Source organism: Dama dama, chromosome 20, assembly GCF_033118175.1.
Source record: "Dama dama isolate Ldn47 chromosome 20, ASM3311817v1, whole genome shotgun sequence".
Taxonomy (NCBI): Eukaryota; Metazoa; Chordata; class Mammalia; order Artiodactyla; family Cervidae; genus Dama; species Dama dama.
Window position 1 is genome coordinate 50422415 of NC_083700.1, and position 16309 is coordinate 50438723.

Consider the following 16309-nt stretch of genomic DNA (forward strand, 5'->3'; position numbering starts at 1 on the left):
AAGTTGCCATGGTTTCCCTTGCTTTTGCTGAAACTGCGTACCCAGGTCTACCAACTCCGCCTGAGTCTGTGGCTTGATAACGTTGTGAACAGTCACGTTGGGGCGGTTGAAGATGCCCCCCTGAGCCACATGCTGCTCGTGCTTCAGTTTCTGCTCTACAGCAGACCTCGCTGCCAGGTGAGGAGCTGCAGTCTCACAGCCTTCATCATCATTGTCCTCAGTCTCATGTTCATCATCACTGTCACTTAACCGCCTCGTATTGGGGATGTAACTGCTGTTGTAGCCACTGCTGTTGCAAGATGTAAATCCAAGGGTCAGTGCTACACGCCAAGAGAATATCGCTAAAGATGCACTGCACATAGAATGTAAGGTGAAAGATCCTGAAGAGATGGGACTGTGGGGAGACAGCAAATTGGCCAAGATGGCATGTTCAGGCTTTCTCACCCCACGTTTTGTAAACAGACCATGTAATAGCTGAAATCATTTGTAGACTGCGCATGTGCATCACGAGGTACTCATTTGGTCACGAGCTACTTTGTGCAGTACATCTGTGTGAGCTTTACCATGAAAGCTGGGGCTGCTGCTGCTGCACTGATGTTACACTGGAGCGGCATCATGGTTATGTTATATGAGATTATGTTATGGCTATGACAGGGCTACGCTATGGTTATATTGTGGCTGCTGCTACAGCTACTGCATCAGCCAGGAGAGCCTGAACATGGCATCTTGGCCAATTTGCTCTCTCCCCACACTACTTTCCAAGTGATTGCACCAATTTACATTCTGACCAACAGTGTACTAGGGTTTCCTTTTCTCTACAACCTCTCTAGCATTTATTATTTGTGGACTTTAAAAAAAAATTAACTCAATTATCTAAATAATATTAAAAAAATTTTTTTGGCCATGCTGCATGGGGAATCTTAACTGTTGGACTGCCAGGGAAGTCCCTGCTTGTAGAGTTTTTGATGATATGTCTCATTGAGTTTTTGATTACATTTCCCTAGTCATTAATGATGCTGATCATCTTATCATGTGCTTATCATGTGCTTGTTAGCCATCTGTATGACTTCTTTGGAGAAATGTCTAATCAGATTTTTGGCCCATTTTTTGACTGGGTTCGATTTGTTTTTGGTGGCCAGGCATGGAGTTGTATGAGTTACTTGTGTATTTTGGATATTAACCTGTTCTTGGTTGCAACAGTTGCAAATATTTTCTCCCATTTCATAGGTTGGCTTTTTTATTTTCTCAGTGACTTTTGTTTAATTTTGCTTTTATTTCTTTTGCCTTAGGAGACTGCCCCAAGAAAATATTGCTATGATTTATGTCAGAAAGTGTTCTGCATTTGTTTCTTCTAGAAATTTTATGGTTTGAAGTCTTCTATTTAAGTCTTTAAAGCATTTTGTGTTTATTTTTGTGTATGGTGTGAAGGAATGTTCTAAACTCATTGTCTGGCACATAGCTGTCCAGTTTTCCCAGGACCGCTGTTGAAGAGACTGTCTTTTCTCGGTTGTGTATGCTTTGTCATGAATTAATTGATCATAGGTGTATGGGTTCATTTCTGGGCCCTCTCTTCTGTTCCATTGATCTTTGTGTCTGTTTTTCTGTCAGCACCACTCTGTTTTGATTACTGTGCATATAGCTGTGTTCTTGCTCATTAAGACAATTCATGAAAAGAGTAGTCTCGTTGACCTATTACATTCTTTTTGGTGACAATATGAAAATATATGAAATAATATTTTTATTTCTTAAGGAACCTTTAACATCTAAATGGTTAATAATCTAACAATATAAAGATAATATGACACAGGTACCACAGGGTTGGCGGTTAAATTATGCGATACCAAGTATCTGAGTGTAAGCACTAAGTGTTTAGTAAATATTAACTGTTATTACTTTACTAATAAATGCTAAAGTATTCAATTCAGTTGTCTCTCAGTGTCTGCAGGGGATTAATTCCAGGACCGTGTGAATACCAAAATTTGAGTATCAGTGACACAGTATTTGCATATAACCTACACATATCTCTGAATACTTTAAATCATATCTAGGTAACTTATAATACCTAATAAAATGTAAATTGTGTGTACATATAGTTATCAATGAATGCAAATTCAGTTTTTTGCTTTTTGTAATTTTTTGGAATTTTTTTTTTTTCCCGTCTGTATTTTCTATCCTTGGTTGGTTGAATTGGTGGAAGTGGGACCAGCATTTACAGAGGACTGATCCTAAGGATGAAAATACCATAGAAATGGAGAGAAAAGTAAGAACACAGTTACAAACACCTTAAAGAATGAATACTGTTTGGAAATAGCATTTCTCAAAATGTTTGCCTATAATGGTGGAAAAAAGGATTTATGGGCAGTTAAGATTGGAAAGTACATTCCTTTACCTTCTATCTTGACAGTAATATAGTAATATATTTCCTACCTGTACAGTAATACAGTTCAGTCTCTGAGAAATTGAATAATAAAAAAAAATGTCACCTAATCTATAGGACTGCTTTAAGCAATACGGTTCACCACATAGCTTGGAAAATCTCTTCCTAAATAAAGCATCTAGAAATGCAAAAATCTTTTTAAATGCAAAATTGTATTTCCAAGAAGGTAAGGGAAGTACCCCAGACGAAAAACAGTCAGAAACTGGAAACCAGATGGCCTTCAAACCCACCTATGTATTGTATAAATTATTTGCTTTTTTGAATAATCAATAAAAAGCTGGAGTAGCTATGTTAATTTCAGACAAAGCAGACTTGAGAAGGAAAGTGTCCAGACATTATGTATTGACAAAGAGGTCAAATCTCCAAAAAGGCGTAGTTCATGAGGCAAAAGCTGTTAGAATGTCGAGGAGAAATAGACACATTCACCATTATGGTTGGAGTCTTCAGCACCTGTTTTTCAGTAATTTAGATACAGCAGGTAGAAAGTCAGTAAGGATACAGGTGAACAATACCATCAGTCAACTATATTTAATGATGTTTATCTGATAACCACCGAGTATACGTTCTTTTCTGGCCTCCATGTATCAGTCATCAGGATGCACTATATTCTGGGTCATATGGTTCAGCACACCTGAACATGTGCTGTCAGACCACAATGGAATTAAGTTAGAAATAATAGAAAGATAGCTGGAAAATGAAAATATTTAGAGATTAAAAAACACACTTCTAAATAACACATGGATCCAAAAAAAATGTCCAAAGAAAATTTTTAAATATTTTGAACTAAAGCAAAATGAAAAGTAGCAGAAGCAGTATTAGAGGTTAGTTTAGAGCATTTGAATGTATTTTGAAACAGAAGAGAGATGCAAAATGAGTATTCTAATCTTCCAGCTTAGAGAACCAGAGAAAAAAAGGGATATAAACCTTAAGCAAGTGGAAGAAAAGAAATTAAAGTTAGAGCATGAGTAAGTAAAACTGAAAACAGGAAGAGAGAAAAAGCAACAAAACTATTAATTAAAGTTGCTTCTTTGAAAAGATTGATAAACTTCTAGCCAGGCTAACAAAGACCAAAAGAGAGAAAGACACAAATTACTAATAAAAGGAATGAAAGTTGTAAATTTCTTCTTTTTGTTTAATTGTGATAAACTGCTGACCCTTGAACAAGATGGTAGTTAAGGGCACTGACCCTCATTCAGTTGAAAATCCATGTATGACTACCGTTCTACCTCTGTATTCATGGTTCTGCATCCTTGGATTTAGACAACCACAGATCTTGCAGTACTGGGTAGTACATACTTGCGCAAAAGACATGCGTTTAAGTGGACCCACTCCCTGGTGGCTCAGATGGTAAAGTATCTGCCTGCATGTAGGAGACTGGAGTTTAATCCCTGAGTCGGGAAGATTCCCTAGAGAAGGAAATGGCAACCCACTCCAGTATTCTTGCCTGGAGAATTTCATGGACAGAAGAACCTGGTGGGCCAGAGTCCTTGGGTTGCAGAGTCAGACACGACTAAGCAAGTAACGCATAGACACACACAGTACAAACCCGCATTGTTCAGGGGCCAGCTGTACATAACAAAAGTTTACCATTTTAAGCATTTTTAAAGTGTACAGCTCAATGGCTTTAAGTACATTCACTTTGTTATGCAACCATCATCTCTATCCACCTCTAGAGAACCCATTAAACTTCCCATTCCCCACTTCCCTGGCAGCCACCATTCTGCATTCCGTCTCTATGAATCTGACTGCTCTTAGGTACCTCTGTAAGTGGAATCATAGAATATTTGTCATTTCGTGACTTGCTTATTTCACTTGGTGGCTCAGACGGTAAAGCGTCTGCCCACAGTGCGGGAAACCTGGGTTCAATTCCTGGGTCGGGAGGATCCCCTAGAGAAGGAAATGGCAACCCATTCCACTACTCTTGCCTGGAAAATCCCATAGATGGAGGATTCTGGTAGGCTGCAGTCCATGGGGTTGCAAAGAGTCGGACATGACTGAGTGATACAACTATTTCACTTGAAATAATATCTTCAGGGTTCATTCATGTAGCATATGTCAGAATTTTTTTTAAGGCTGAATAATAATTCATTGCCATTTAAAAAATCCATTCCTCCATTAATGATCATTTGAGTTGCTTCTGCCATTTGAATATTGTGAATAATGCTGCTATGAACTTGGGTGTATAAAAATCTCATTTAGTTCCTGCTTTGAATCCTTTTGGGTACATTCCCAGAAGTGAAATTGCTGTATTATATAATAATTCCATGTTCACTTTTTTGAGGAATCATCATACTCGTTTCTGGGCATCCCAGGTGACTCTGTGGTAAAGAACCCGCCTGCTGTTACAGGAGACACAGGAGATGCAAGTTTGATCTCTGAGTTGGGAAGATACCCTGGAGGAGAACATGGCAACCCACTCTAGTATTCTTGCCTGGAGAATTCCATGGACAGAAGAGCCTGGTGGGCTACAGTCCATGGGGTCTCAAAGAGTCAGACATGACTTAGCAACTGAGCAAACAACCGGAGTATTTTCACTGCCATGAAAGTCCTCTGTTCTCTGCCTGTTTGTCCCTTCCCTTGCCCAACTCCTGATCTTTTTATTGTCTCCACAGTTTTGTCTTTTCCAGAATGTTATATAGTTGGAATTAAACATTATGTAAAACTTTTCAGATCGACTAAGCCCTTTTAAAATTGAGGTATAATTCACATACCATAGAATTCTCTCCTTTAAAGTGTTCAGTGGCATCTAGTGTATTCATAAGTCGTGTAACTGTCAGTGCAATCCAATCCCAGAGCATTTTCATCACTCTGGGAAGAACTGTACCCATTAGTAGTCATTTTCCATACCCCCTCCTCCAATCTCTCCACGTCACTAAACTACTTTCTCTCTCTTGGTTTGCTTCCTTTATGTAAGTGGAATCATACGCTGTGTGGCCTTTTGTGCCTGATTAGTAAACCTTTTTAGTGATGGCTTTAATCTTTTCAAAGTATGTTCATGTTTAAAAATAAATGCATAACACCTCTGTGAGGTAGACAGGAACTTTGTGACTTAATTGCATTGTCAGATTTATTGTGTCTTCATGACACAGTTTAACATAAGATGAGGGAAAGAGGTTTGGAGGTGGCAGGGTAGAGATTTGGAAAAGTAGAGTTAAAGAAAAAGTAGGACATGATGATATATGAGAAATAACTCAGTCCTGTGGGATTTCTACAACCATGAGTATTAAGCTTTATTAAAGTGGAACTGCAATTAATACTCCAATTAGACTTAAGAATTTAAAATGCTAAAGATGGGTTGTTGAGCCTTCAGTAGTTATAGACTGAATTTCATTTCATCAAGGTTGAAAGGATATCAGGATTGTGTTCTTGGTTATTCCAAACTCTTTAAATGGAAGCCTGTTGCTACAATATGTAGAAGGGGTATGATAAATTTATTTTTAAAAATAAATTAAAGCAAATAATACATGTCTTTTGCCTTTGCTACAGTTAGCTGGAGTAGAGAACTTTTATATAAGGGAAGTGTAAATCTTTCTTTCTTTAAAAATTATTTCCATATGTATTTTAAAATTGAAGTATAGTTGACTTACAGTATTTCAGGTGTATATAAAAGTGATCCAGTTATATATATATTCTTTTTTAGATTCTTTTCCATAATAGGTTATTATAAGATATTGAATATAGTTCACTGTGCTGCTATACAGTAGGTCCTTGTTGTAAGTATTAATTCTTAAAAGTTGTTAATTATATTTGAAATTAATAGTAAAGGGTAACATTTTCCTGTAAATTTTACATGTTAGGTTTTCTGTTTTACAATAGAGTGTGCTTTGAGAATGCAAGTTAGTGCTGTCCTCACAATTGAATTTGTATTTGTAGCTATGTAGGGGAGATCAACAGGGTAACAAACCACAAGAGGCTGTCTTGCTGACTGCCATGGCTCTTGCCGTTTCCTGGTACAGAGGAAGTTCTGGCTAAATTACTTGGTTCCTATATGATCTTTTACCCTAATAAACTGTGTTGCAAGTCTATTCATTGGTGAGGACTGTTTGTTTGCCTGGAAGCCTAAAGATCTGCTCCATACTTCTTTTCCTTGATTCCCCTACTTCATCATGCTTGTCTTTCTTGGGGGTTTTTGCCTCAACAATAAGAACTCCCTCATCCCATTCCAAGGGAAGTAAGTTCTAAAATAGAAAAGTTATTGGAAATGAAAATTAGAGGTAGGTCATGTATCTGTTGATGAGGTGAGAAGGCAAGACTGGGGCAACCTATGAGGAGAGAGTAGTATCTGCTAAATAGTCTGGGTGGCCTTTTTATTTGTGTATATATATATGTTGATGTTTTAATTTGTATGTGTATAAATTGCTATATGAAACCAAGGTTAGCTGAGAACGTCTACATAGAAAATAGTTTGTAGTGTTTTGATCATTTACCTTTTGTGTAAAATTTCAGATTTGTATGCACATCTGCTTAAGACACTGGCATGATTTATGAAGCATATATCAGTTATATAGTTATATACAGTTATATAGTTCGTTGAATCTTGCAGATGGAAAGGATTTAGGATTTGAAAGGATTTTCTGGTCCTGGTTGCCCACCTAAAGCAGAAATTCATCTTCAGTCAACTGTTGACTTTTGACTCTTATAATTGATTCTTAGTTGTAGCCCTTGGCAGAGAATGTCTACTTTTCCTAAGCATCCTATTCTATTTCTGACTAGTTCTGTTTGAAAATTGTACCCTGAAATTCTCTTACTCTATTAACTCAAAACATTTGTCATAATTTTGTTCTTCTAGAACTAAATCCTCTTCTACGAAAACACTCATAGTTGTTTGAAGGTTTATTATGAATCTCATTTAATCTTATTTATGCTAAGCCTAGTTTTTGTTGAATTGTTGGTCATGCTATAGGATTTCCCTATCCTGATCACCTAATGGACATGTTTTGGTTCCTTGGCTTTCAACTGTTTTTGACTACAACCCAAATGAAGAATGTATTTCATATTCCAACTCAACCTATCCACATATACATACATGAAGTATGTAGTTTTAATACATCTATGTAACTGAGGCAGAAATTTTGTAACAATGTATCTTTACACTGACACTTTTTGCTCCCTTTCATTTTTAAAAAATGCTGGTGTTACCTATGAAATTTATTTTATCACTTCCTGATGGATTTCAGCCTGTAGTTTGGAAATCACTGTTTTAATTTGTGCATGCTACAGAACTGAAATATGGAGTTTCCAAAAGCTGTATGTTAGAACAGTCGTTGCTAAAGCAGGTGTTACCTTTATTAACTCAAAGAAAATATTCTGATTGCTGGTTTTCAAATAAAACTAATGAGGATTATAAAATTCTTGGTAATGCATAAAGTAAAACTGAAATATATGTAACTTTTATTTTTATACTTAGGTGGCGACAGACAAGGTTGCAGAAAAGTTGAGTTCTACTCTCTCATGGGTGAAGAACACAGTGTCCCATACAGTCAGCCAGATGGCCAGTCAGGTGGCAAGTCCATCTGCTTCCTTACACACTACATCCTCGTCTACCACACTGTCAACACCAGCCCTTTCACCATCTTCACCATCACAGTTGAGTCCAGACGACTTAGAACTCCTGGCTAAACTGGAGGAACAAAATAGGTAAGTCAGGTTGCTTGGGTTGTCTTTCTTTAATTGTCGTACGCAGTTGACCATTCATATATGTATGCATGCCATAATCAAAATTTTAAATATTTTTCTGTATTAAGAATGTGTAGGGGAGTTCCCTGATAGCATAGGGTTAGGATTCTGGGGTTTTACTGCCATGGCCTTGGTTCATTCCCTGATCAGGAAACTGAACTCCTGCAAGCCATGTCGAGGGGCCAAAAAAAGTTTAGTTTTTTTAAAATCAGAGTTAATAGAAATTTTCAAGAATTTTTTTTGGAGGAGTTGGTCTTAAAACTAAAATTGGACTAAAATTTTTTTCAGACTTGGATAGCTATAGACTTGTTTATTTAATGTAGCAAATTGTCTAAATTCTTCCTGAATGGTTCTTTAGGGCATCAGCTACAAAAAGAGTTACTGAAAGAGAATCCTTTTTTGTTCAGTCAAAATAAGGATAATTGCAGAGATAATTTCTAACAACTCTTATGATATGTAATTGACATAATAAAGTACACATACTTAAGGTATACAATTTGATAAGTTTAGACATAAGTATATACCTGTGAAATTATCACCAAAATCAGGAAAATGAACATATCTGTTATCTGCCTTTGTATCTCCAGATAGCCACTGCTCTGCTTTTGGTCATTGTAGATTGGTTTGCATTTTCTATAGTTTTATAGAAATTGAATCATACAGTATATACTCTTTTTTAATGGGTTATTTCATTATTATCAAAATGAATTGTTTTGAGATTCATGTGTGTTGTAATACATATGAATAGTTCATTTCTTTTTATTGCTTAGTAGTATTCCACTCCACTACTCTTGCCTGGAAAATCCCATGGACAGAGGAGCCTGGTAGGTTGCGGTCCATGGGGTCGCTAAGAGTCGGACACAACTGAGCAACTTCACTCTCACTTTTCACTTTCATGCATTGGAGAAGGAAATGGCAACCCACTCCAGTGTTCTTGCCTGGTGAATCTCAGGGACGGAGGAGCCTGGTGGGCTGCCGTCTGTGGGGTCGCACAGAGTCAGACACAATTGAAGCGCCTTAGCAGCAGCAGCAGCAGCATTCCATTGTATGGATATATCACAGCTTACCTACTCACCTGTTGTGAAATGCTATAAACTTTTGTGTACAAGCCTTTGTATCAGTTTATGCTTTCATTTCTCCTGGGTAAATACCTAGGAATGGAATGGCTGGTTTATATGGCAGAAGTATATTTAATTGTCAAACTGTTTTCCAAAGGACCTATAGTTTTTCACATTCTCATCATCAGTGTATGAACATTGCTGCTCTTCTGCAGCCTTACCAACATTTGGTATAGTCAGTCTTTTTAATTTTAGCTGTTCTTATGGATGTTTGTATCTTGTGGTTTTAATTGCATTTCCCTGTTGGTGTTGAGCACATTTTTTATGTGCTAATTTGCCATTGATAACTTGTCTTTGATTAAATGTCTGTTCCAGATTTTGCCCATTAAAAAAATTAGATTGTTTGCTTTCTTACTGTGTTTTAAGAGTTTTTTACATAGTTTGGGTACAAGTCCTTTTTCCATAGATATGCTTTTCAAATGTTTTTGTATTTGTTGAAAAGACTGTCCTTTTTCCTCTTAATTACTTTTGCACTTCTGTCAAAAATCAGTTGTCTGTGTATGTATGTTTCATGGCTCTTTTTCTGTTCCATTAATTAATTTTTCTACTTTAATGCTAGTATGACACTACTGAATATTATAGCTTTATAAGAAGTCTTGAAATCAGATAGTGTTAACTGTCTTTGTTCTTTGACTGTTTTTGCTCCTTATCATGCCTTTGTGAATTTTATGTCAAGTAATTTGTACAAAAACCCTTGCTGAGATTTTGATTAGAATAGTGTTGAATTCCTACCAATGGTGGCTTCCACCCATGAACACATTATATTTTTCTTTTACTTATTACTTGTGCATGGTATTGTCTTTGTAAATTTAATTTCTGATTGTTCATTGTCAGCATGTAGAAATACAGTCATTTTTCTTTTATCATTCATGTATTCTGTTGCCTTGGTAAATTCACTTGTTCTGGTAGATTTTTTTTTGTTTTTTTTTAGATTCCATTAGATTTTCTATATAGATGAGCATGTGGTCCATGAATAAAAGCACGTTTGCATCTTTACAATATGGATGCCCTTTATAGCTTTTTCTTGCCTTATTGTAACTGGCTAGTACTTCCAGTACACATTTGAATATATATAACGAACAGATAGCCTTGTCATTAACGGGAAAGTTTAAAATTAAAATTATTTTAATTAAAAATTAAAAGACGCTTGCTCCTTGGCAGAAAAGCTATGACCAACCTAGACAGCATATTAAAAAGCAGAGACATTACTTTGCTGACAAAGATCCGTCTAGTCAAAGGTATGGTTTTTCCATTAGTCATGTATGGATGTGAGAGTTGGACTATAAAGAAAGCTGAGCGCCAAAGAATTGATGCTTTTGAACTGTGATGTTAGAAGACTCTTGAGAGTCCATTGGACAGCAAGGAGATCCAACCTGCCTATCCTAAAGGAAATCAGTCTTGAATATTCATTGAAAGGGCTGATGCTGAAGCTGAAGCTTCAATACTTTGGCCACCTGATGCAAAGAACTGACTCATTTGAAAAGACCCTGATGCTGAGCAAGACTGAGGGCAGGAGGAGAAGGGGATGACAGAGGATGAGATATTTGGATGGCATCACCGACTCGATGGACATGAACTTGAGCAAGCTCCAGGAGTTGGTGATGGACAGGAAAGCCTGGCGCGCTGCAGTCCATGGGGTTGCAGAGAATCGGACATGACTGAGTGACTGAAGTGAACTGAACTGAAGGGGGAAGCATTAAGAATGCGTAAATTGTAGATGACTTTTATAATACTTTTATATAATTGTAAATTATAGATGACTTTTTATCAGATTGAAGAAGTTCCTGTTTCTCATTTGTTAAGAGTTTATAAGAAATAGATGTTGCATTATGTCAGATAGTTTCCCTGAATCTATCGAAATGATCAATTGTTTCCTTCTTTTAATTTGACAGATTACTTTTTTTTTTAAAGTTAAACCCCACTTAGTCATTATCCATTGTCATTGTAGGATATTGTTGGATTTGATGAGCTAAAATTTTTTTTGAAATTTTTGCATCTGTGTTCAGGAGGAAGCTCAGTCTGTAGTTGTTATCTAATGTCTTTGGGTTTTGTTTGTAATGTCTTATGTCCTTGTAATATTTTTGTGATCTTTCCTCTTTTCTCATTTAAGTGTTTAATGCTATGCGTTTCTCCTGAAGCTCTGCTTTTGCAGGATCCCTTTAAGTTTTATAGTTCTGAGTATAGTCTGTTTTTATACATGTTTTATGTGCACTTGGAAAGACTGTATATTCAGCTGTTATTTGGTAGCATATTCTATAAATGTTAATTGGTTCAAATTGATTGATGGTGTTGTTCAAGTCTACTGTATCTTTTCTGGTTTTCTGTTTACTTGTTGTATCAGATATTGAGAGAAGGGTATTGAAACCTCGAACTATAATCGTGATTTATTTCTCTTTAAATTTTATCAGTCTTTGTTTCATATAATATGAAGTTATATTGTATATATAAACATTTAGAATTGGTCCATCCTGTTGTCAAAATGCCTTCATTATTCCTAGTAATAACTTTGTTTGCTTTAGAAATCTACTTTATCTCATATAGTCATTGTAACTTTTGAATAGTGTTAGAAGTTTATATACTTTTCTGTTTTTTACTTTTATTCTGTTTTTATCTTTACAGTTTGGCAGTTAGACAATATATAGTGGCTCTTGCTTTTTAAAATAGTCTGACAGTCTTTACCTTTTAATTATGGTAGTTAGATCACTTTTACTGTGACATAATTTTATTTCTTGCTTACATTTATGTTCATCTCAGACTTTAGGCTGAGTACATTTTTATTGCACACTTCTTAATTTCTGGACCAGTGACCAGCCTCTCTGCAGGACAAACCAGACTCATGCCAAATGGGAAATGGATATAGAGGAAATATGTCTTAAAACATCTACTAGGGAGTTATATACATAACTTCAACTTACATTTTATTGGCCAAAGAAAATCATATACTCACTTCTTATGGAGTGAAATTGAGATTAGAATCTTCTTGCAGGGCTGGGTCTAAGAAAGTTTATGCTTATTGTATCAGAACCCTTTGCCAATATTTTTATTGTATTGCTCTTGTGCTTTTAATTATTCACTTAGCATAAAAATCCACCCTTTTAAAATGTACAATTTAGTAGTTTTTAGTATACTCACAGAGTTGTGTAAACATTACCATTATCCAATTTCAGAATGTTTTTATGATTCCCAAAAGAAACCTTGTATCCATTAGTCTCCCCTTTTCACCCTCCTTCCTGGTAACCACTAATCTACTGTCTCCATGGATTTGCTTATTCTGGCCATTTCATTGGTAGTCTTTTGTGACTAGCTTCTTTTACTGAACACAGTGTTTTCCAGATTTTGAGTAAAATAGATCATTTACATTTAATGTAATTATTGATATGGTTATGTTTATGTTTGTCATCTTATTTTTACTGTTCTTTATCTTAGTATTTCTGCCTTTTGACTGAATGAAATATTGTTTATGATTGTGTTTTATCTTTTGTTAATTTATTATTTATAACTGTTATTTTGCTGGTTGCTTTAGGATTCATAGTGTATATCCTTAACTAACTTACATACTATACCTTCAAGAGATCTCATACCACTTCACATGTAGTATAAAAACTGGAAAAAAAAAAAAAAAACCAAAAAACTGAGAATAGTACATTTCCGTTTCTCTTCTCTGGTCCCTTGTGCTAGTTTTGTCATGCATTTTGCTTTTGTATTTTTTCGTTAAAAATTATTTCTTTTTAAATTTTTGACTGTGCTGGGTCTTCATTGTTGCATGCAAGCTTTCTCTAGTTGTGGCAAGTGGAGGGTACTCTCTTGTAGTTCGTGGGCTTCTCATTGCAGTGGTTTCTCTTGTTTTGGTGAAGGAAATGATAACCCACTCCAGTATTTTTGCCTGGAGAATTCCATGGACAGAGGAGCCTGGCAGGCTATATATAGTCCATGTGGTTGCAAAGAGTTGGACATGACTGAGCAGCTCTCACTCACACTCACTCACTCTTGTTTTGGTGCACATGCTCTAGGTCATGCGTGTTTAATGATTGGAGTGTGCAGGCCATAGAGTGTGGGCTCAGTGGTTGTGAGGCACAGGCTTAGTTGCCCTGAAGCATGTGGTGTCTCCCTAGACCAGGATTTGAACTGGTGTCCCCTCTGTCGCAGGGCCGATTCTTAACCACTGGACCACCAGGGAAAGCCACTTTTGTGTATGTTTTAAACCCCATGCTACACTGTTATTTTTGCTTCAACAGTCACTTACCTTTTAAATGAGATTGATAAGGAAAAAATAAGGAAATAAGGAAAAAATTTATATTTTTCTATATAAATTTATGTTTGCCTATATAGCTTCCATTTCTGGTGTTTTTTGGTTCTTTCATTTTAGCTCCAGATTTCGAACTGATAGAATTTTCCTTCTGCATGGAGGACTTCCTTGAATGTTTCATGTAGTATGGGCTGCTCCTATATGTCTGAGTCTTCATTTTGCCTTTGATTTTTAAAAATATTTTCTCTGAGTAAAAGACTCTATGTTGACAGGGTTTTTTATTATTTTTGTAATAATGTGTCATTGACTTCACTTTTGCATTGTTTACATCAGGAAATAGGATGCAATCCTTATCTTTGTTTCTGTATGTATAATGTGTCTTTTTTCCTTTCTGTCTCCTTTTAAGATTTTTTCTTTATTCCTGGTTTTAAGTAGTTTGATTCTAAAGTGCCTAATTGTAGTTTTCTTCCTATTTCTTACTTGTGAGTTTTATTGAAATTCTTGTAGACTTACAATTTTCCTCAAATTTGAAAACTTTTCCATCATTTCTTCAAATTTTTTTTGTTCTTTTCTTTCCTCCTCCTCAGTGACTAATTACACAGATATTGGGCCACTTGAAGTTGTTCCATAGCTCATTAATATTGTGTTCATTTTTTGGAAAATTTTTATTGCTTTGTATTCAGGTTCTATATATTGTGATCTACCGTGTCTGATTTGCCATTCATCCTATCCAGTGTGAGTGGTGTTTGTATGTCTCTACTTAAGTTTTGAACATAAAGAATTACAGACTTAATACCTTTTAATGGCCTTATCTGGTAGTTCTAACATTTCTATCAATATCATTTTCAGTTCAGTTCAGTTTAGTCACTCAGTCGTGTCCGACTCTTTGCGACCCCATGGACTGCAGCATGCCAGGACTCCCTGTCCATCACCAACTCCCGGAGTCTACCCAAATTCATGTCCATTGAGTCGGTGATGCTATCCAACCATCTCATCCTCAGTTTGCTTTTGATTAATTGTTTTTTCTTCTCGTCAGTTACATTTTTCTGCTTCTTTGTGTGCCTGATAATATTTGGATGTCTCACATTGTGGATTTTACCTTGTTTGGTTTGGCTGTTTTCCTATTAAGATTTTTGAGCTTTGCCCAAGAATGTAGTTAAGTTACTTGGAAAGAATTTGCTCTTGAGTGACTTGCTAGGTGGTTCAGTGGTAAGAGAATTCACCTGCCATTGAAGGAGATGCTGGTTCGATCCCTGGGTTGGGAAGATCCACTGGAGAAAGAAATAACAACCCACACTCCAATATTCTTGCCTGAGAAGTCCCTTGGACAGAAGAGCCTGGTGAGCTACGGCCCATAGAGTTGCAAAGAATTGGACACAACTGAGTGACTGAGCACGCATGAACATGCAGCAGTACTAGCCTAGGGCTATTATTCCCTCCTCCCGAAGCATGACCTTTTTGTATACTCTATACAGTATGTCTTGAAACAGATTCTTCAGTCTAACCCATGGGGACAGTTACTGTTCTTGGCCCTGTGTAAATGGTGGCTTTTATCGCTAGCCTTGGGTACTTTACTTACATACAGTACACAGCTGAATACTTAATGGGTACCCTCTGTCAATCTCTGAAGATCTTGTTTTACTTAACTTTCTGGTATTCTGTTCCTTGGACTCTCGCTACCTTGGTCTCCTCATGCCCTCAGCTCTATCCATTCAGTTGAGAAAGTTCACTAGGTTCTGTTGATTTCCCCTGCCCAAGCCAGGATCTGGAAACTCTCTCAAGACAGGTAAGATGGCAATCATAGGACTTACCTCACTTAACTCCTGCCTTTCAGTAATAGCTGTTCATTGTTGCCTGTTGTCCAGAGTCTTTTAAAAAAAGAAACATTGCTCTCATATAGTTGATGTATCTTGTCCAGTATTTTTTGGTTGTTTCTTCAGTTCAGTCACTCAGTCATGTCCGACTCTTTGCGACCCCATGAATCGCAGCACGCCAGGCCTCCCTGTCCATCTCCAACTCCTGGAGTTTACTCAAACTCATGCCCATTGAGTCAGTGATGCCATCCAGCCATCTCATCCTCTGTCATCCCCTTCTCCTTCTGCCCCCAATCCCTCCCAGCATCAGGGTCTTTTCAAGTGAGTCAGCTCTTTGCATGAGGTGGCCAAAGTATTGGAGTTTCAACTTCAGCATCAGTCCTTCCAGTGAACACCCAGGACTTATCTCCTTCAGGATGACTGGTTGGATCTCCTTGCAGTCCAAGGGACTCTCAAGAGTCTTCTCCAACAGCACAGTTTAAAAGTTTAAAAGTCTTTGCTTTTTAATATGCTATCTAGGTTGGTCATAACTTTCCTTCCAAGGAGTAAGCGTCTTTTAATTTCATGGCTGCAGTCACCATCTGCAGTGATTTTGGAGCCCAAAAAAATAAAGTCTGACACTGTTTCCACTGTCTCCCCATCTATTTCCCATGAGGTGATGGGACCAGATGCCATGATCTTAGTTTTCTGAATGTTGAGCTTTAAGCCAACTTTTTCACTCTCCTCTTTCACTTTCATCAAGAGGCTCTTTAGTTCTTCACTTTCTGCCATAAGGGTGGTGTCATCTGCATATCTGAGGTTATTGATATTTCTCCTGGCAATCTTAATTCCAGCTTGTGCTTCTTCCAGCCCAGCGTTTCTCATGATGTCCTCTGCATATAAGTAGGGAGGGAGTAAATCTCTTATCTGTTATTCTATCATGGCCATAATGAAGTAACTTTTTTTCTTTAAGAGAGTTTTATATTTTCCTTTGGCTGGAAGAAGAAGCTTGAATAAGATTAGAAAAATAGACATATTA

General features: G+C 36.8%; 1 protein-coding gene across 7 annotated transcripts in view; it reads left to right on the forward strand.

Annotated features, from left to right (window-relative positions):
- The window catches only part of EVI5 (ecotropic viral integration site 5), a 228958-nt gene that overhangs the window by 49378 nt on the left and 163271 nt on the right, over positions 1–16309 (forward strand). For all 7 annotated transcript variants that reach the window (XM_061121370.1, XM_061121369.1, XM_061121371.1 and 4 more), the window contains exon 2: positions 7845–8074. In XM_061121370.1, coding sequence (XP_060977353.1) covers positions 7926–8074 — 149 coding nt within the window. In that variant the 5' untranslated portion in view covers positions 7845–7925. The remainder of the gene's footprint in view (positions 1–7844; positions 8075–16309) is intronic.